The sequence below is a fragment of the Delphinus delphis genome, chromosome 6 (genome assembly GCF_949987515.2).
Source record: "Delphinus delphis chromosome 6, mDelDel1.2, whole genome shotgun sequence".
Taxonomy (NCBI): domain Eukaryota; kingdom Metazoa; phylum Chordata; class Mammalia; order Artiodactyla; family Delphinidae; genus Delphinus; species Delphinus delphis.
In genome coordinates this window covers 23,878,924-23,900,885 of record NC_082688.1, presented here as the reverse complement: position 1 = coordinate 23,900,885, position 21,962 = coordinate 23,878,924, and the positions used below count along the sequence as shown (strand labels likewise).

The 21,962-nt window shown below is 46.9% G+C and overlaps 1 protein-coding gene across 3 annotated transcripts in view; it reads right to left on the bottom strand.

The window, feature by feature from the left end:
- Positions 1-2,813: 2,813 nt before the first annotated feature.
- PTPN3 (protein tyrosine phosphatase non-receptor type 3) overlaps positions 2,814-21,962 on the bottom strand; it is a 109,758-nt gene continuing 90,609 nt past the window's right edge. For all 3 annotated transcript variants that reach the window (XM_060014356.1, XM_060014358.1, XM_060014357.1), the window contains 7 exons: positions 18,863-18,953; positions 18,520-18,581; positions 16,293-16,439; positions 10,068-10,196; positions 9,025-9,170; positions 8,414-8,549; positions 2,814-6,758 (listed from right to left, as the gene is read on the bottom strand). In XM_060014356.1, coding sequence (XP_059870339.1) covers positions 6,681-6,758; positions 8,414-8,549; positions 9,025-9,170; positions 10,068-10,196; positions 16,293-16,439; positions 18,520-18,581; positions 18,863-18,953 — 789 coding nt within the window. In that variant the 3' untranslated portion in view covers positions 2,814-6,680. The remainder of the gene's footprint in view (positions 6,759-8,413; positions 8,550-9,024; positions 9,171-10,067; positions 10,197-16,292; positions 16,440-18,519; positions 18,582-18,862; positions 18,954-21,962) is intronic.

Below are 21,962 nucleotides of genomic sequence, written 5' to 3'. Positions count from 1 at the left end.
AATGTCAGACCTCAGACTCAGAGAACAACCTCTTCATCTTCCCCACACCTAGTTCTCCTTGTTTGCAGCTCCCACACCCACCCAGTTGCCCAACCTTGAAACTGGCCCCATCCTTGGCTCCTCCCTTGGTACACCCACCAGTTATCAAGCCATACCCCTTCCTCTTAAATATGTCTGGACTACGACCACCTACCTTGTCTTCACTGCCACCATTCCTCCCCGGACCTCTGCCGCTGCGTCCCAACAAGTCTTCTTTTCTGGCTCTTCCTCTGTTTCGGACAATGATGTTGGAAGCTCTGGGGTAGCCTAAGGAGAAATTCTGGTGGCTTCCTCAACCACGAGAGGAATCTAGAGGCATAGGGATTAACTAGCAAAGGATACAAGGGTGGCCATAGAAGAAGAATGACCTGTATTCTTTTTTTTTTTTTTGCTGTACGCGGGCCTCTCACTGCTGTGGCCTCTCCCGTTGTGGATCACAGGCTCCGGACGCGCAGGCTCAGCAGCCATGGCTCACGGGCCGAGCCGCTCCGCGGCATGTGGGATCCTCCCGGACTGGGGCACGAACCCACGTCCCCTGCATCGGCAGGCGGACTCTCAACCACTGCGCCACCAGGGAAGCCCATCAGTCTATTCTTATTCAAATGATTCGTGTATGTAATGGATGAGCGCTGATGATGTTAGGAGCTGTCAGTGCTGTTCTTCAGGATGGTGGGTGTTTTGCTTAAGTGACATAATTGCACTTGTTCTTGTGTGCTGGGTCTTGAGCAGTGTTAACTCCTCATATGTCAGCCCTTCAGTAGATCTGAAGTCAAGGGATCTGTAGGGGAGGCTGCTAATTGTGCCCTAATAATCATTTCCCTTTCTTCAATAACAAAACTCCTGAATTTTGGTTGGGTAGAGTGCCATCCAGAGTAAAGACTGCATTTCTTCACCCCTTTGCAGCTAGATGCACCCCTATGATCAAGTTCTCGTTAACTATGTGTTAATCAAGTAGTCTATGGATCTTTCAGGAATTATCTTTAAAGGGAAGGGGCATTCTTTTTTTTGTCCCTTTTCCTCTTTTCTTCTGGCTGAAACATGGATGTGATGGCTGGAGCTGGATCAGCCATTCTGGACTATGAGGTGAAGGTGTACGTTGAAGATTGGAGGGGTGTAGGTCCCAATGATCATGGAGCCACTGTACCAGCTCTGGACTCCTGTGTTTATGTGAGAAATAAAACTTGTACTTTGCTCCAACCACCTTTACTTTGGCTTTTGGATTCAGAATTTGATAACTGATAATGGGATGCTGCAAGTAACATCTAAAACGTAGCACTGGCTTAGTGGAATTGGTAGGCAGTGGATGTCAAGAATATTGTCTTTTATATAATGGCTAAACATTTGATGAAACTGGATGGACCACATGCTGACAGAGGTCACGGCAATAGAGGAAATGGTGGGAGAGTGATTAAAGTGTGAATGCTGCTCCTTGTTGCTTTTCACAAAGTCATATAAAAGTGAGATGAACTGGGGCTAGAGCCAGACAGCCTGCAGCAGAGATGGAAGGCAATCCTGCTTTACCAAGGGACGCACGGTCTCTAGCCTGTAATCAAAATTGATTAAAATCTTGAAGCATAGAAAATGCCAACAGCCTCTGTTCTCCAAACTGCAGCTATTAAGAGCAGTGGCCTTGAAGTGGCAGCCTTAGCAGGAGACAGGCTGGGGCAGCAAGCCATTTTCAAGACTTCTCTGCCGGAAAATGCAAACCAGTAGCTCCAAAAATCAGACTGTGGGTGTTGCCTTCCCACCCAAACTTCTTGGTCAGGTGGCCCCAAAGTCGCTACCTTCAAGTTGAGAAGAAACACAGGCAGAGCACAGAACACCGGTCTAGACCAGATCTCCGGCTGTAGGTACTTGGTGGAATTCTATTGGCAGAGAAATCACAACCCTGGGCACCTCCCAAACTGCCCTAGGAGTAAGCAGGGCTACAAAAGCTCTGTAGCCCCACCTTGGATGTGGCCAGGGAGGTCAGTGGACAAGGAGTCCCTCCCAGAGTGGGACTGGGCTGTCAGGTGACCATCCAAGGGACTCGATGGCCGGCCAGAGGCGTCTTCATTATTCCTGCAGTGGGCTTGGGCAACCCCTTGCAGCAGTGTTTCCTGTTCTCTCCTCTTATGAATGAGTTTTCAGTGGCCGTTTTCCTGTTTCTACTTCACGACTGTTTATGGGCTATGTTGGGAGAAAATAACTTGAGTGAGTTTATAGGTCATTAGACCACAAGAAGCCACCCAGAGCTGACAGAGAGGACCACAGGTCACTCAAATGTGATTCTGGCTTTAGATCCATGCCATACCTGGCTGGGGTTTGAGCTGTCTACCTCAGGGACAACGTGAGACAAGAAAGGTGACACCAAAGGGTTGAGCCATGGCAGCGACCACTAATTGTCCCTCAAACCCATTCTTTCCTTGTTTCTCAGAAACAGAACTCCTGAATTTTTATTTTATTTTTTTAGAGCTCTTTTTTTTTTTTTTGACCACACCATGCAGCTTGTGGGATCTTAGTTCCCCAACCAGGGATCAAATCCAGGCCCTCGGCAGTGAAAGCGTTGAGTTCTAAGCACTGGACCACCAGGGGATTCCCAGAACTCCTGACTTTTAGTTAGGCACATGGCTTCTTGGAATAAAAACTATCTTTCCCAGGTTCCCTTGTGGTAGGTATGGTCCTGTAAGTTCGGATTGATGAGACGCACACATTTACATGACACGCCCTGAGGGAAGGGTCTTGCTTTTCTCCTCCTCCCTCCTCCATTCTGCCTGCTAGAATGTGAACACGACTGGAGCTGCCATCGCGGACCTCAATGTACAAGCTGCATACTGGGAATGGCCAAGTAACAAGTCAGAAGGAACCCGAGACCCTAGGGATCATGCAGCCACCTGGCAGCCCTGCATGGGAGAGGGTAAAGAAACTTCTACTTTGTGTAAGCTACTGTTGTCATGACAGCTGAATCTATTTCTGATCTAGAACTTGCCACACAAGGTCAAGGCTGTCCATGGTCATCCTTCACCAAGGGAAGGTGGAGATGGCAGAGAGGACTCTCCTCCAAGAGAGTTAACACTTACTTAAAAAAAAAAAAAAAGCAAACAAAATGAGAAAACATTTCCAGAAATCAAGACATCAGAATAAAAATGTCAACACACAGTAACAGTGTTGCATAGCTTGAATGTTTTTATATTGATCAAATTGTTTTTCAGTAGAGTCACTGAAAGAACAGGTCAGAATGAAAAACACTCCAACTTTACAGACAAAATATTGCTAATCAATTAAGATACTTTTCAAAACTACATGACAACACAAATCCCTTGGTTGCTCTAGAGGGAACGTGAGTTATAGAGATGCCGGACAGCCCGGCCATTGGACTCCCTCCCTGCTTGGCTTCCCAGGCTGAGGTCAGAGTCTTTGCCAAGGTCTGAGGGACCAGCTCTTGGAGACAAGTTCCAGAAACGTGATACATCTCTCTCCAGTAGCTTACTGGAGGTTTTGGTTTAGGATTAACCTTGACTCTCTGGAATAGACTCCCAGAACGGCAGATGTTGAAAAAGACCAGAGCTCATCCCCTCGAGCCCAAACTCCCCCTTTTACTTAGAAGGAAAGTGAGGGCTGAGGGCGACACATCTTGTCTAAGTCTAACCTAGACCCACATCCTGCCTCTGCCCACCCTTTCCCATTGATGCTGCCTCTTCGTTGCCTCCGGTTCTACGATAACTTCTACGAGGAACAAGAAACATCAACCAGCAACTTGGCAGCAACAGCATCTATGCTAATCTCAAAGCAAACTGAAGTATAAGTTACTGTGGTAGGAACTAAAGACCAGCCCAAGTTTGTGATCCAACCCTCCCCGCTTCTCCCCCAACCAAACTGAGTTGGATCTCTCGTTCTGGAAAATCAAAACACCTAGTGCAGGTTCTATGGAGTGACACCAGGAGGGATTTCCCATTTTATGTCTGCACATCGACGAGTCTAATTAGATCTTCCGAGAGTGCCAGAACACAGGATGTAAATGTCTTCTCCGTTCATACCCCAATTTCCCAGGCAAAATGTTTTTCCTGATTTTGATGACATTCTTCACTTTGGGCTAAAACGGGCTTCTCAGGTATAATTGCTTAAGTGTGTAAGGTGATGAAGCAGGAATCTTGAACTCCATAAATTAATTGGTAGCATCCGTAGTATCAACCTGCATATTTTACTCCTTTCGGTAACTCTCTTGTCTTGTTCTTCCCCAGGATTTCATGGACTTTGTTCCTGGTAACATCTGCTGAGTCTGAACTACTGGCCCGCACAGTGGCAGAAAAAGGCTGGTTGCAACCTTCGGTAAACTTTTTGGAAATTGATGTATGTAAAAGAACGGCAGCACTTCCTCAACCATATGAAAAAATTTGTTTCTTAAAAAAAGAATAAAACATAAATCTCCAAACTCATTTAGACTTCACAAGCCTTTTACACACAGGGTGAGGATGCCTTTTTATCAAATGGCCATGATTTGCTCAGTATCCTGACGGCATTTAAATTCACTTCAGCTTTCCCTCTCTTTTGGTGCCTGGCTGATCAAATTTTCTGAGTCCAGAAGTACTTGTATGATACTCCTTTGTGCCCTTGGTGCTCTTGAGAAGAAAAGCGATTTTCTCTTACAAAAACCCAGCTGCTTCTACTTCTGTTTCATGGATTTGGAGGCTAGTCACTGATAAGTTAACTTTTCAAAGTAATTCATCCAGAGCAGTGTCAGATTCCAGCTGATGAAAATTTTTATAGCATCATCTTATTCAATCCTCATATCCGACCCAAAGTCCTCAGTATTATCTATTTCTCCTATTTTACAGATGAGAAGATGGAGGTAAAGTGCATAAGTGACTAGGCCTAGGGCTAGCTGTTGAGTGGAATCAGAAACCAAATCCCGTACCCCTTAGCTCCAGACTCTGCTGCTACACTCTGCTAGCCTGGCATTATGCTGACAAGGATGGGGCTTCGGTGTCTCCTGTCGCACAGTATGGCTCATGACACGGCACAACATCTTCCTCCACCCTGGCCATGTAACAGTAGAACATCGGTGGGGAAAAGATGTAAAGAATGCGGTAAATATGCTCGGTCTGGAGACAACCTTTAGAAACCTGGCCCCTACAGTAAAGGTCTTTTACCCAGTTTGTGACCAGGAAACTACTCAACTAGCCCAGTTTGCTAAACATCAAAACGGCCTCATTTCAGTGCACTATAACATGAAACCATCCTTTTTCTATAAATCCCGTTAAGAAATTGGATACTTAGCTGTTTCTTCTGGATACATAAAACCACTATTTCAAAATACCACTTTAGAATGTTTACGTAATTTATTTTCCTTAAATAATAATTTGCTACAATCCTGTCACAAATTTAAAAAAAAATTAACATAGTATTAACAAAGGCAGAATTCTTTAGGACAATCAAAATCATGGTGTACTTAGAATAAATTAACATCAAATTGTGTTTATATTCAGATAGTCTGATCCTCTCCTTTGAAATGAAACGAAGACCATTGTAACTAAGAGTGAATGCACACATTTGTTCTTCTATACAGAGACTCATTCTTTATATAAACTCAACTGTAATTTGAATCAAGTTAGGAATCCCAAGAAACACTCACCCGTGGGAGCACACACAACACACAGACACACACACACCTCCACAGGCAACCCTCTAGAAGCTGGGTTTCCCATGGCTCAACGACTAGATCTTTTCTCAGAAGGGCCAAAGATTCTGAATATTTAGGTGACATCCCATCTCCCCTCAGGAAAATTGTAACGTTTCAAGTGTAATAGCTCGAAGTAGCAGCAATCCATGTCTTAGATTCAGTAATGGATGGTTCCAGTCCTGGGTGCTGAGGGTACAGCAAGAGGAAAGCAGAGGCAACAGGCACCTGCTCCAAAAACGAACACGTGGGACAACACTGGGAGTCCTTGTTCTCAGAGTCTCAACTGAAAACTCACCCGAAGCCTGCACTGCCCGGTTCAGGCGCTGGTGTGAACCTGAGGAGGGTCGCTAATGCAGGGAGAAGGCAGGGCATTTGGACACGAGTCTCAGAAACGTGAATATTGGAAGTGGCAGGGAGATGGGACCAAGGAAGGGAGGGCAGAAAAGGCACCGCTTGCCCCTAGGCCTGACACCCCACCCCCTGCCGTTCAGTACATTCATGGGGTTTCTCGTTAGCATCAGGGCAGGTGAATGCTGACTGTTCCAGCTCCGCCCAGACACACGGAAAGCTCAGCCCTTAGTCCTATACACATATACACACAACTCATCCAAGCAACTCTGAACAGCCACACCATCTCGTTTCTGGGAGGTCAACAGGGTTGCTGGCGTCCCCTCTCAATTGCCCAAGGATGGTTTACAGGAATATGGAGACGGAGAAGGAGGGAGGCATTAGGACAGGCCCCAAACTGAGATCCCCTTCTGCTTACCTCTCCGGAGGAGGTGCGGGCCTAAATGATGCTATAACCGCATGCGTTATCTACACAGTTCCTATGTACACGATACCTTTTTCTTTTAATAGAAATTTAAAGTGCTTGGGTTCAAATATGCTCATTCCTTTCCCACAGCCTACAAATTCCTCCTGCTGTTTCCAGAGAGAAGGAGGACGCCCTTGGGAAAGAGGAATGAACGTCTTCACAGTCATCTTAACTGGGATCCAGCATTTGGACTAAGCCTTCTTCATAAACACGAAGGATCGCTTCACACACAAACTTGTACTGGCTCTGGAAAGGAACAGAAAGCCGTCAAGCTGGCCAGCAGTTCCACAAATGCTGCATCAGACCACAGACACAGGTATTCTTTCACCTCACTCATAAACACCCTGAGCTCCAGCTCCGGCCGAGCCAGGCCCTGGGCTACATCAGGGACCCGGTGTGGAGAAGACACACCTACCTGTGAGCTCACTATGTGATGAGGGCTGGGCAACCGTGGCATGGAAACACGGCAGAGGGAGGCACCGGCAGTCTCAGGGAGTCAGGGAGGGACACAGGTTGCTGCAGGGTGGCTGTTCCAGTGTACACACCAGTGTACGTGGAAATGAAAGGGCGGCCCGTTCAGAGGAACACAGCCAGGGCTCACGGGCCTGGCCCAGGACAGCTGTCGGTAGCGGGTCTGGTAGGAGGGTGGCACGGGTGGGCTGGGACCTGGCTGCAGAAGGCCTTGCACTGAGATAGAGAGTCTGGATTTTGTCTTCCAAAGGAAAGCCACTGAAAGCCACTCTACAGGGTAAGGTTCTTTATATTAACAAACACCTAAGAGACTTGTTTGACTGATGTGTCCTGGATGACAAGAAAGCATTCAGACTGAGCTGCACCAGCTAGAAAATGTGCCCAGAAGATGCACTTTAAACATTCTTTAACTAGCAATGAGGTCTTCCATACCACAAAACAGGGCAGAGAACCTGATTTTTTTTTTTTTTCTTAACCAGGTTTCCTGGGTGCACGTGAATTTAAAACATGAGCTCACCATCGTTAGAGAAATCTTATGAGCTTGGTCCATGAGTCCGTGAGGACACAGAGCTCAGGGCAAGTCCCAGTCAGTCCCTTCTTTGCTAACTTCTCCTCATCCATCGGGGGGTATGGCCTCGGAGGCCGTTCCTCCAGAAAGCCCTGACTTTCCGAAGTCAGCTTTCGATACTCTTCCCGAGCTTAGACTCCCTTTGGACTCCTCCCACTGCTGCCGAGATCTATAGTCAACTGATCCAGTTCTACTAGATATAAGCTCAGGTCTCTCCTGCTCGTGCAATTATCTGTTGAACGGATGAATGAATGAATACGGGGTAGTCCTTATTTTGCAGATGGGGAAACTGAGGCTTAGAGAGAGGTTAAGGCACTCTTCAGAGGTTGCCCAGTATGTGGGGGAGTGTGAATCGTGAACTTTCCGTGCCACCCCACTGCCCCTGCTGTAGCTCTGGGGGGAAGCCACAATATTTCCTCTTGTGGACACTTGCAGTGCCAGGTACCCAGGCGTGACGTACGTGGGAGAGAGCCCAGAAGAGGAGAGAGTAGGGCCGTGTGAGACATCTGCTGAGTCAAAAGGCTCACCCAGGAGCAGGCGGGTGGGGTGAAACCCTCAGGTGACCTTGCTTACTTCCGATGGACAGACACATGACGGGTCAGTGGCTTGACAATGCAGAGGGCAACCGGGGCTGCTCCCTGGCCAAGCGGCTGGCAGGAAACAAACTGTGAGGCAGCAGAAGTGGTGGGTAGCGAGAGGCAGAACTTGGATGGGGTGGGTGTTGGATCTGCTCAGCCCCTGACAAGCTCTGTGACCGTGGGCAAGTGACTCAGTCCCTTGGGGCCTTGGTCTCTCGACCTGCAAAAGCCCTTCGTGCAGGCCTGGCCATCGTTAGTATTTTTATTACTGGATTTCTACTCACTGATGTCTGCACCATCATGGCACGCTGGTCTCGCATTTTCCGAACAATATCCAGTGGGTAAACGGGCAGGTTCCTCTCGATCAGGCACATGGATGTTTCCATGGTGACCAACACACCGGTTCGACCTATCCCAGCACTGGGGGGAAAGGAGCAGAGACGGGATTTGCTCAGACAGCATTTCTGCACAGCCCAGCTCAGCTCCTCGCCAGTTCCCACGCTTACTCAGAGGGAGCTTTCCTCCTCTGACCTTCAAAGAACACAAAACACGCGCTCAAGGTGTGCTCTTGAACAGACCGGGGGCTTAAAAATCAACGGGAAGAAACCCACCCTTCCGTGCAAACTCCACCCCCCATCTTATGCGCATCTGCTGTGAGGTCAGTCAGCTGGGAACAGAGGGACAGATGAGGGAGGGAGTTTGTTCTCCAGTTCTGCGCTGCAATCACAAGTCTGTCCGGATCTTTTGACATTGTGAAGAAAGAAAGCAAAGAGAGCTTTGTAAAAAGCATATCTAGTCTTGTGGGATTTAGGTGGGCTTGATGCCTGCCAACTTTCTCCAGGCCTTTCCCAAGGAGTATGAGTATTAAAAAAATAGAGCCAACAAGCCACAGTACCTGCAGTGAACTAGGACGGGTTCACCTTCCACTCTCAGGGACCTCACATAGTTTACAAATTCCAGAAAGTCTGAGGAGTCATCGGGAACGCCGTGGTCTGGCCATGCCACGTACTGGAGATGCGTCACGGTGTGCTCCTCTCCGGTCTGCGAAGAGACAGAGTGGCTTCGCTGAGTTACCTGGACGGTGGGCAGGTGGACAGGAGGACCCTGGCTCCACTCCGGCCTCCAGCCAGGGAGCTCCTGTCTCCGGACACTCTTCTAGCCACTGGGTACCATCCTGCCACGGTCACTGCCAACTCCTGCCCACCCGCCTTCCATACGCTCCCAAACACCCACTCTCGAGGGTTCCGATGGGACCACCTCCTGCCCGATGTCTCCTCCACCACTTCTGCCCACAGTGGTCTCTTCCCGTTTGCTCCTATGGTACTTACGATTAGGGCCACCCACATTGGCTCTTTTTTTTTTTATGGTCAAAAGACACATAACAAGAAGTTTACCATGTTAAACATTATGTACAATTCCTTCCAGAGCCTTTCCATCTTCCCAAACTGAAACACTGTGCCCATTAAACACTAACTTCATTCCCCAGCCACGCAGCCCTGGCAACCACCGTCCTCCTTTCCATCTCTGTGAACTGACTACTCCAGGTACCTCACAGTATTTGACCTTTGGGGTCTGGCTCCTTCCACGCAGCATAATGTCTTCGAGGTTCAACCATGCAGTAGCATGTGTCAGAACTTCCTTCTCTGTAAAGGGGGCCTAGGATTCCATTGTATGAATACACCACATTCTGTTTATCCATTTCTCTGTCAGTGGACACTTGGGCTGTTTCCACCTGTCAGCTATTGTGAACTATGCTGCTGTGGACACGGGTGCTGGCTCTTTTCCAGGCCGTCTGTACATCTACTGAAATGCCCACCAGGTGAAAACACAGACTGACCTAGAAGTAGAGCGCTACCCGGGCCCACGGTGGATGCTGATTCAGCGCTTGCCTCTAACCTGTGCCCTCCCCTGGACCACTCGCCGCCATGCAGTGCTCACCTCGGTGTTCGTGACCAGCATTTCACGGAACACGTAAGCGATGGTGCAGTCCTCCGACTGACAGCGGATGTGAAAGCTGCCGTGTTCCATGACCTCGGGAGGATAGGGCCAGTACTGGTGGCATTTGGTCTGCAAGGGAACCAGCGGGGAGGGGTTAGGCTCGGCTGTGCGGCGGTCCTCGTGGCGGTTACTGGGCAGACGGGTTGGATGTTTGGCCAGAGCCCTCTCACTTGCACCAGGTACTCAGAGCTGCTGGGAGAAGAGAGACGCAGGCGAGGCCACTTTTGGGCTGCGTCTGTTTTGTGAGGGTGGGCGGGGAATCTCCCTTCCTCCCCTGGGCAGCTGGGGGGTGGGGGGGAGGTCAACCCGCCAGGGGCCAGGCCACAGCTCTCACTCCAGCTGGAGCTGGAATTTGAGCACACAGACTTTCCTCCTTCATCACCAGGGTCCAACGGCTGGAGAAACAGGAGAGCCTCCAACGTGGGGCCTCGACTTAGGAGCGATCTCTACCCGACACCCCCGTCCCTCGGCCCCTTCTCTGCTCTCAACACCCCTTTCTACCTCATCCCTCCTTCGGCGTCCACTCCTCACGGCACAGCCGCTAAGAGCACACCTCTGGGAGCCAGACCGACGTCTGCTACGATCATTTTCTCCTCCACGGTGAGCCCTGTGACCTTGAACCTGCTACTACTTAAGCTCTCTGACTTTCACATTCTTCACCTGAGAGACAGGCCAGCACCTGCTTCCCAGATGGTGACAGAGGCTGGAGAGAGTGGTGTGCAGTGCCAGGCTCACTGCGGGGTGGGGGCAGGTCAGCGGTGACGGTGGCCATTATCATCACTGCTGCCGCAGGCCCCACCAGTGCTTTCGTATACGACTCCTACGGAGCTGACGCGTGCCAGACAGCAGAGGGGGAAACCCGGGCTCAGCAGGATTAAGTGGGCTGCCCCAGGTCCAGGGCTGCTGTGGCTCCCCACGGCCTCTCCCGTTTTCTCTTCCCCCTTCCAAATCCTGAAACGTGTTCCCTAGCAGCCTCACTCCTGCCTCTGGCCTCGAAGCAAAGCTCAGGGCCAAGCTGCCTATCCCATCATAGATCCATCAAGTCAAATTCTGACGCATTCAAAACAAATGTTCTCTCCAAGCCTACAGCTGCATCAACTTGGGTAAAAATTACATTTACGTACAGCTGAGAGGGGGTATAAACCAACAGAGGCACGTAATTTAAAAGAGCTTTTCTATTCTTATTTTCAAACGTCACAGTGAATATGTGAAATTAAAGCATGCTGCTGAAAAGGCGGCGTTAAGAGTTTACTTGTAAACCGTACACCTGGGTATTTTGGTTAGTGGCCACTTCCCAGCTTCTCCAAGACACGGAGGACTGCTGTCCACAGAACCCGAGGCAGAGCCAACACCCAGCAGGCCTGCATCTGCTTCCTTATCTGTGGGGGTGTAGCTGTCTGCTGCAGGCTCCCAAGGGTCCTGCCCCCAGGACAGCTGATGGCAAGCTTCGCTCTGAAGCGACGAGCCCGTGCAGGGCTGAGCCACAAATACCTCTATTTCCAGAGACTCCCAGTGAATCTGACCAGAACTGGACTCTCTTTACTCCTTGATCAAATTTAGATTTTAGGTCTATTTGGACCTCTAAGCACCGGGGGTGTAGCGGAAAGAACAAGAAGTTTCTGCACATCCTGAGTTTCCCTCCTGGTTGATAAGTTCCACTAATTTGCAATCCTGGGCAAGGTACTTCGCTTCTCTGAACCTCAGTTTTGGCCATACTGTGCGGCTGGCAGGATCTTAGTTCCCCGACCAGGGATCGAACCCAGGCCCCCTGCGGTGGAAGCTCGGAGTCCTAACCACTGGACTGCCAGGGGATTCCCTAATGCCTACTATCTTGATCAGTATATGCTAAGCACTAAATGGTGCTTTTTATGGACATTATTTTATCTGGGTCTCCAAACAATCTTATGAGGTAGATACCATCATTGTCTCTGTTTTGCATAAGAGTAAACTGAGGCTCAGAGAGTGAATCCACTTGTGTCAGACCCTACATATAGGAAATGGAGCATATATAGATGTAAAAAATAATTTTTCCCCCAGAAGAAACATCCTTGATGGGAGGGGAAGGAGAAGACCCTTTCAATGGAAAGACTATATACCTCTATACCTCTGTTTCCTCTTAGAGGAAACCCATGGACCTGAAGGGAGAACACAATGGAAAACGTTTTAGGTCGGAATGAAAAGAGGGAGAAATGAAAGCTATTCTGTGGCAGGAGCGCCTCACTGACCACTGGCCCCTGGGCAGGGCTTCCAGCACCTACAGACGTGAGCGCAGCACAGAGCGGCGACGGGGACCCCGCCAGCTATTCGCCTGTGGGGAGGCTCACCCCGCAAAATGCAGAATATGGGAGAAAGCAACCGGGACATGCCAAGAACTTCATCTCCCGGAAGAAGTAGGGGACAGAGCTGCTGGCCTGGAGTGACTGACTCCTAATCAGGAGGAACTCAGGGGGGTGGTGAGGACCAGATAAGGGACCTCAGGATAAAGGGCTCAGGTCACCTGAGCGTTTGTAACAGGAGAGGGAGGAAACGCGTCGCCTGGATTTGAGAACAGGTTTCCAACCATTGATAAACAGAGGTAAGTTCCCAGGGCCAGAGCTTACGAAGGGAATGCCCTGACTCGCGGGAGATGGGAATCTCTAACCCGATGGAACCAGCCGGAAGGGGTTCCATTAGGAAGAAAGGGCTGGGAAACCAACCAACCCACCAGGTTACATGGAGACCTTGGAGGAGCTCAGGTTCAGAGCGGACTCCGATCAGGACAAAACAGGAGGGCCAGGACCTACAAGGGCAGCCGGTGGAAGTGAGGCCTCCTGGATGGAAGAAAGGGCCTTTTCTCCTGAGCTGGAACAGGCAGAATGAGGGGAAGAAGGGACTGCCATCGGGGCAGGTGTCTGTCACTAACCACGCCCACTGGCGCTCTCTTTTCTCCAAGGAGAACAATGATCTTGCAGCTGGGAAGGGCCGAGCCAACATTGAAGGGGAAGGAGCAGCCCAACACAGGTGAGGAGAGCTCCTGGCTGCCCCATGGGTTCAGGTGTTGGCTCGCAGGAGTTGCAGCACCACTGAAAGACCTCATGAGCTCTGAGAGTAGCACCTCCATGGGCAGTTTCTGAGAAAACCTGGAGTATCCACGTTCCCCAGAGTCACAGAACAGGCAGGCAAACGTGGCACAGTTTCATATGGGGAGATTCTGCAGACAACAAGGCCGATGTCTTGTCATCTATAACATACCACAATGGCCCAGATCAAGGCCTGCAAAGTGTGGGATTTGGTAGGAGGCTAGGAGGAGATGGGGCTCTGTACTAAACGGCATAGAACCACACGGTGGGAAAGTGGGTTTTTCCACGTATGCCATAGAGAGTTTCTCAGTTGGGGTCCAGGATAGCTTTAACATTATCTTCCTAGTACTTTAACTCTCTTTTTAGGAGACAGCACATGAGTGTGTGGGCAAGCACGCCTTGGGTTCACAGCCTGGAAGGCAAGAATATTTATTTAGACTTTAAAAACATTGTCTTGTGGTTTTTGCATTTTTACACATACCTTCTTTTTATGGCAAGTGATACTGGGCTTCCATTTCAGATATATATTTCAAAGGAAATTTTTTTTTTTTTGTGATACGTGGGCCTCTCACTGTTGTGGCCTCTCCCGTTGCGGAGCACAGGCTCCGGACGCGCAGGCCCAGCGGCCATGGCTCACGGGCCCAGCCGCTCCGCGGCACGTGGGATCTTCCCAGACCAGGGCACAAACCCATGTCCCCTGCATCGGCAGGCGGACTCTCAACCACTGCGCCACCAGGGAAGCCCCAAAGGAAATTTTTTAAAGCAAAAAAAGGTGAGCCAATTTGAAGAATCATAATAAATAATACTACAATAATAGTACAGCCCCGGCAACAACTAAGGTGTACTCAAACTACTATTACTGCTAGCTAGCATCTGTATAATATTTACTGTGTGCCAAGCACTGTTCCAAGAAAGCTGCCTGTATTAACTCATTCAGTTACTCCACAAATCGACGATCGGTGTCATTATTATTCCATTTTACGTAGAGGTTCTGCAGGTTTCCTAAGCCACACAGGTAGGAAGGGACCGAGCAGGGATTCGAATTCAGGAAGCATGGCCCTAGCATCTGCCCTCTTACCCAGGACACCACGGAACAAGATGGGTGCAGGCGCTCCAGAAAAAGAGAGAGGACAGGATAGGACTGTGAGCCAGCTGGAGTTCCCTAAGTTCAAAATAGGTCCCAGTAGTTTCACTGCCTTTCCAAAACAAGATTAGAAAATCACACATGCATACAAAACCGGAATAGAAACAAAAATTAAAAATAGGCAAAAACAAGATTTCCAGACAAGGAGATGAGGTGATGCCATAGACCTGCTGCCTGGTGGTTTCAGCAAAGCTTCTGAGAGTTCTCACGGTAACCAGGCAGACAAGATGGAGAGACGGCCAGGGCTGGAAGCAGAGCTAAGAGAACGAGCACCTGCTCCCCGAAGAGTGCCCTCAACGCCTCTGACTCACAGTATTCTAGAAGGAGATTTCTACTGCTTCTTGAGGGCCTTTACATTTTTTAAATGGTGACTTATGTGAAGAGAAGAGATTCTGATCGAGACCGTGAGTGACAAGAAGCTAAGGGTGAGAGCCAACACAGAGAATGACAGATGGAAAGCCCGAGGAGCCCAAGCGCACGCGGAAGGCCAGATCTGACGGCTCATCCTCCCAGGGATGATAATCATGGCCACACAGACACACAGTAGCTAATGTCTGCTGGACACCTGCGACAGGCAGCTCTCTAGGCTTTTCACATATATCGTCTTAGTCTTCACAAACCCTCCAAGGCGGCACTAGTATCTGCAGTTTATATTCAGGGAAGCTGAGGGTCAGAGAGGTTAAATAACTTGCTCGAGAAGAACGTGTTCTGAACCCAGATCGTCTGGCTCCAGAGCCCCACCAGCGTGCTGCATGTAGGTTTCCGGAGTCAAATGCTTGAGTACAAAATGGGGAAACTGGCTAACAGCACCACTGAGACAAAGACCAGACAATTTTTGCTGACCGCCACCTTAATGGAAGTCGAGGGTTATTTTCACATATCTGAAAGGGCATTGCATAGAAGAGAAGGGTAACTTATTACTGAGTCTTCCAGGTAAGAGAAGCAGGTGGGGTGGTGGTTCAAAGTGACGTGGATTTCAGTGTGTCGTAAAGAGGGATTTTTAAAAAAATCAGAGCCGAGTACTCATGGATGGACCCTGGAAGTGTTTTAGCCAAGGCGGGGAGCCATCTGCCTGGGACAACCTGTGTGAAAGCCCTCTGCAATCCACGGGTCTCTCTAGAACTAGTAGGAATACTTATTTTGCTGTTTTGGGTGAGAGGGTAGCCTGATCTCCTCAAACATACTATCCATTCCAATCCTGTATTCTGACTTTCAGCACAGCTCAATTCTGAGCTACTTACCAAAGAGAGGCCTGGGAGGAAGTGGCACAAAGATCATTCAAAATAGGTGGTTCAAAATTGCTTTATCTTTGATTTTGGAATGTGTTTCTGGATAAACATTTCATAATGAAGATACCCAGATGCAGGCAGAAGTTAGAGAACTCATGCTGCACAGTATCCCTTGCACACTGACTTCTGTTATATCATCAGCGATCTGTTCCTATGGAAAATGCACGTCAGGCTGAGCACAGCAGGGTGCCCATCACTCTCCTAATTAAGCCCTTCTCACCTCTTTTTTGTATCAGGTTTTGCTGCAACACAAGCAGAGGTTGACAGAGGTCATTTCTTCTACTTTTTATGGCCATTGTGAACCTGGCACTCACACTGCTCTTCTCAGGACCAGCACTTGTCCTGGGTGGGTAAGGCCACGGCTAAAACAGGGGTTCTTGGACAGGTAAGGCAAGGTGAAGAACCTTCCTGCTTGTTATAATGGATCGGAGGCAGGAATGGAAGGGGCTGTCTGATCACTCCTTAGCTTGGAAAGGCCAGGGAGTGGGCAGGAAAAGTGCTGAGCTTCCAGTCACTGGAGGTATCCATCAGTAGCTCTGTACAGGAGATTTATGGGTCACATAGGGGCTGGACCGGGTGACATTTCATTAAGACCTTTTCCAGCTCTGAAATTCACGTTCTGCAGAGCACAGTGTGACATGCACACTTCTGAATTGGAGATCAAGCCACTTACCCGCCCTCGCTCTGTGAGAGTGGTCAACATGACGATGAGTGACAACTTCTGATCCCAGACTACCTGCCAAAATTGTGCACAGGTATGTGGCAGGGGTCCCTGAGCGGCAATGTACTTGTTCACAAGGTTAGCAGCAGGAATTTCCATCTGGCAAGAGATTGTTAAGGCATTAGAATCCGTTACTGCCACAAGGTGGACAGGGAACTGGATCTTACATTCTTTCACTTAGTGACTGTCATCACACCAGAATAACATCTCTATCAATTTTTGGCCAATAAGAATAATCAAAGAAAAAGCTACTCTCAGAAATGCTTCAAAGGGACTTCCCTGGCGGTCCAGTGGTTAAGACTTCACGCTACCACTGCAGGGGGCGCAGGTGCAATCCCTGGTCTGGGAACTAAGATCCCACAAGCCATGCGGCCAAAAAAAAAAAGCTTCAAATGCTAGTATTTAACAGTAATACTAGCATTAGATATTTAAGATAAAACTATATGATAGTCAATAGGCGATAATCAGAAGTGGACCTACGAGATGGAAAAGAGTTTAAATGACCTTCACCGCTGTATCCTAAATATAGTCAATATTGGGTAACTGCATTTTCAGCAACACATGCCAATCCTCATGCTTACATCTTTCCCTATGCAGGGTTTTCTATCAAAATATTTATTTTCTTTGAAGCATAAGCCATACAGGCTTATCCCACCAACTGCTGTTCCACTTTGCTTTCTGCACGGCTGCCAATGTTTGTGCCACTGAGTCGATCAGTCTCCCTCCCAGCCCCAGCTTTACTGAGGTATAACTGACAAATAAAAACTGTATATATTTAAGGTGTACAACATGATGGTTTGATATATGTATACACTGTGAAATGATTCCTAGAGTAGAGTTCATGAACACATCACCTCACAAGGTTACCATCTGAGTTGATTAATGCTAGATGTCAAAATGTTTTCAACTGTCCTCAGTGTCCCTCTCCCACTCTGCTCTCCTTTTGCTTCTAAACTAAGTCTTTTCTATGAAAGAACACTCAGAACTGGCTGAGCTTTGGAGCGGCACTGTGATTCACTCATTCTTAGATGGGAAAGGTAAATGGAGGTGCCCAACTCATGGTTTGGTTGGTGCTTGGGTTAAGGGCTTCCTCAGCCCTGGTCTCAGCCAGTCCCCACCCCAGGACTGCATGGTCTTAGCAGCCCCACCATTTCTGATGCTCTGCTTGCAGGACACCAGGAATATTGAAGTGAGGGTCAATGAATCCCACAGATGCTTTTGAATAAGTAGAATCACTGATCAGATCCATTCTTGCTGGTTGTTCTTGATATCATGCTATAACCTGAGAACTTGAAAAGTCATCTGTTCATTTAGATCAGAGGTTGGTAAGTTATGGGCTGAAGGCCAAATTTAACTGCCACTTTGCAAGCCTAAGGTGTTTTTTTGTGTTTTCACATGGTTGCATTTTTTTCTTTTTTTTTTTGCGGTACGCGGGCCTCTCACTGTTGTGGCCTCTTCCGGACCGGGGCACGAACCCGTGTCCCGGCATCAGCAGGCTGACTCCTAACCACTGCGTCACCAGGGAAGCCTTCACATGGTTGCATTTTAAATGGCTATATAAGTACCTAATTAATATCCTCAATTTTGTCTCTTGGCTTGCAGAGACCAAAATATTTATTATCTGGCCCTCTACAGAAGAAGTGTGCTGACCCCTGGTTTAGATAAAGAAACTGAGGTTCAGAGAGGCTAAGTTGCCCAACATGCATTTTCAGAGTGAAATGAATGTTTTCCCCACAACATGTGAAATCTTTTACCTTTTGTTTTTGGGTTATATGCCCAGAGGTGGTCTTATTTTTCTTATTTTTAGGCAGGATGTAACGACATGGGGGAAAAACACAGAAAGTTACAAACATACCAATGGCCAAAACAACAGAACACCTAAATGTCTGCAGTTGAGGACAGAAGGCATGTGGATGATGGAGTCAGAGACACAGAATCTGAGTTTTGGTCTCACCTTCCGTTAGCTTTGTGACTTTTCAAATTATTAAATGTCTCTGAACCTTAGTTTCATCCTCTGTAAAATAAGACTATTTTGCCTTCCCTCAACGGCTGCTGTGGTGATGAAATGAGGGAGTGAACGGGAGAGCACTTCGCCAACTGCAAAGCACCTCACACACCACTGTCACGCTTGTTGCAGTGATTAATGTGCTTTTTCTCACGATCCAGATTTTTAACTTACGTTCACGTAACTCGCATTAATATAATCTTCGTTTCTCTGCAATAATACCCGGGTGGTGTCATCTGTGGGGAGAGCAAGACACTTACTGATTATTCCTAGTGTTATTTTTATCGCACCGAGTAAACAAGAGTTCAGTTCCCAGCCCCATCTGCAGCTCTCGCCTCATTAGCATAAACACTATTCCCCAACTGTTCAGAGTTTGAAATGGCTGCAGTAAAGACGGTGGTGTTTACAGACACACTGAAAATCGTTCCAGAATACCAGACAATCTGTTTTAAAAAGGGAAACATCATCTCAGTGTGTGTGTGGTAGCGGGGAGGAGGTATTCACGCCGGATACTCACAAGGCAATACATCTTTATATCGGTTTTTGTCCAAATTTTGAGGCAGCTTTGCAAATGTGATGGCCAAACCGGGCTTCTTTCTGTAGAGTTGCTAAATGACAAATAGAGAAGTAAAAAAAAAGAAAAAAAAATTGCAAAAAACAGCTATGGAGAGAGTGTGAAAATATACTTCATCAGTAAAGTTTACCAGTCACAGCACCAAAATCTTAACATTTAACAGTGATTTTATATATTAAGAGAAAAATCTTCCCAATAAGAGATTCTACAATCCCCTGAGAAACTGACTAAATTCTTCAATAATGTTTTTTTTAACATGATGATCTTTGAGGAAAAGTCATAAGAAGGGGTGTGAGTCACAGATAATGGATCACAGTAAGTAAAACCTCATCTTTATGACAATTATTTGACAAGAGCTAAAAGCAAGTAGAGAAAAAGAAAGAATTCTGACTAAAAATTAAATGGAAATCATTTACATTAGTCTAAAAACACTTCCCTCCAATTTAATAGAGTGAACCATACTCTTTGCTAAGAACAAGAGCATTTCATTTCATTCATTTCAGAAGTATACTCCCACAGTAAAAACATTTATTCCAATACATAGTAAACTTCATTTAAACATTCATTTAAAGAGGTATTTCCCTATACATGCAATCATTAGTGAATAATTCAGTTAAAACCATCTTTGCATATTTACAAGCACGTGTTAGACACATTCGTACTGTACCTGATGTGCTGCTGACAACAGCTCTGTGAGAGGTATTAATAGTATTCTTATTTTTTAAGTGAGAGGCAGAGATTAAATGCTTTGCTCAAGATTAAAACCAGAGGCTGAACCCAGATCTGACACCAATGCTTGAGTTTTTTTCTTTGAAGTGACATTTTATTGAGGTATGACTGACATGTAAAAAGTGGTATATAGTTAACGTACAACTCGATGAGTTTGGGGATAAGTATACGCCCATAAAACCATCACCACCATAAAGGCGTAAGATACATCCATCCCCTCTCAAGGTTTCCCCTCGCCCTTTTGAGTTTTCTTTTCTATACAACTGTGTCCCTCCACTTCAAACTAGAGTGTGAAACACTATTCACCAGTGGATTTTAGTTAACTTTATGGGAATTTAAAAACAACTTTTTTTTCAGTGTTGGAAGTGATTTTTTTTTTTTTGCAGAAAATTTAAGAAATTCAGACTAATATAAAGAAAAAAGTTACCGGTAATTTCACAACCCTGAGATGACCTGTTTTTTAAAAAATTTTATTTATTTATTTTGACTGCATTGGGTCTTCGTTGCTGCGGGCGGGCTTTCTCTAGTTGCGGCGAGCGGGGGCTACTCTTCGTTGCAGTGAGCGGGCTTCTTATTGCTGTGGCTTCTCTTGTTGCGGAGCATGGGCCCTAGGCGCACGGGCTTCAGTAGTTGCGGCACGTGGGCTCAGCAGTTGTGGTGCATGGGCTTAGTTGTTCCACGGCATGTCAGATCTTTCAAGACCAGGGCTAAAAGCTGTGTCCCCTGCATTGGCAGGCGGATTCTTAACCACTGCGCCACCAGGGAAGTCCTGAGATGACCTTCTTCATCTATCTTCTCCAGCTTTTTTTTTCACACACACATGTATACAAACATATGTAATTATATATGTAAACACATAAATATACAGATATCACTATGTTTTTAAAAACAAAAAATGAGACTGACATTTATTAGCACTTTCCATATTATGTTCTATAGAACCCAAGTATTCTGAAAGAAGCTACTAGGTATTGCTTAGAAAAAGTTTCAAGGTCAAGGAAATTTGGGAAATACTACAAGTCACCTTATGTTCTATGAATCTCTAAGACGACAAGTCCTGTAGTGCATAACCTTATTAAATTCTGATTAGCTAAGCATTTCTCAAGCTAATTTGGCCATGGAGGATCTCACGTCTCACAAGACATGTCCTGGGAAATACCACTATAATTTTGAAGGCTGTTTTCCCCACTTATTATATAGTGTCTAGTTCCCTGTGTCATTTAAATACTTGGAAGTATTCTCTATACACATGATTTTTACTGGCTCAATAATCTATAAGGTTTTCATAGTTTAACTTTTATTCTACTTCTTGATTAGACTGTTTTCAATTTTTTGCTACTATAAACTCCCAGGAACAGAATTACTGCATTAAAGCATATTTTTGAGGACTTTGATACACACACACACACACACACACACACACACACACACACACACAAAATGGAGTTGCCCTCCAGGGGTGTATGAGAATGGTTAGTCCACCAAATTGCAGCCAGTATCATCAACTAAAATGTGTTTACAATTTGAATAGGGAGGTGGAACAATGTCTTTCCCTGTATATTTTTGCAAATTGTATTTCTTGCTTTATAAACCAGCCTCTGTTGGTCTGTTTTTTCTCTTATTAGTTTTTTTATTAAACAAATTGCACAGAAATCACCAGGAGAGAATTAGCATAGACATTTTTGGTAATGATAATTATGTTATGTCTCATGCATTTTCCAAATGTTCAGAATTTCCAATCTTTCCCTAGGCTCAACTATTAATCATCTTTACAATTTCAGTTCATAACAATCAAGTAGCCACTAAGCAACTTCTTAAAGGTCTGGGAGCTTTAATGAACTCTCTGGGCTCCTTCTTAAAATAAATTCATGATTTATTAGAAGTTTTGGTTTGATTCTGGGAGGAGGAGACTATCTGAGTCAAATTCCCTAAATGAAAATTTGGTTCTAACTGACTAACTGCATAGAAGTGAAATTCAATTGAGTGAATATAACCAGTAAAGCTAACCTGGAGGTAAAAAGTTTTTCTTTTCCAAATAACAAAAGCGTAGGGCCTCCCTGGTGCTGCAGTAGTTGAGAATCTGCCTGCCAATGTAGGGGCCACAAGTTCGAGCCCTGGTCTCGGAAGATCCCACATGCCGCAGAGCAACTAGGCCCTCGAGCCACAACAACTGAGCCTGCACTCTAGAGCCCAGGAGCCACAACTACTGAGCCCATGTGCTGCAACTATTGAAGCCCGAACGCCTAGAGCCTGAGCTCCGCAACAAGAGAAGCCACCGCAATGAGAGCCTGCACACCGCAACAAAGACCCAACG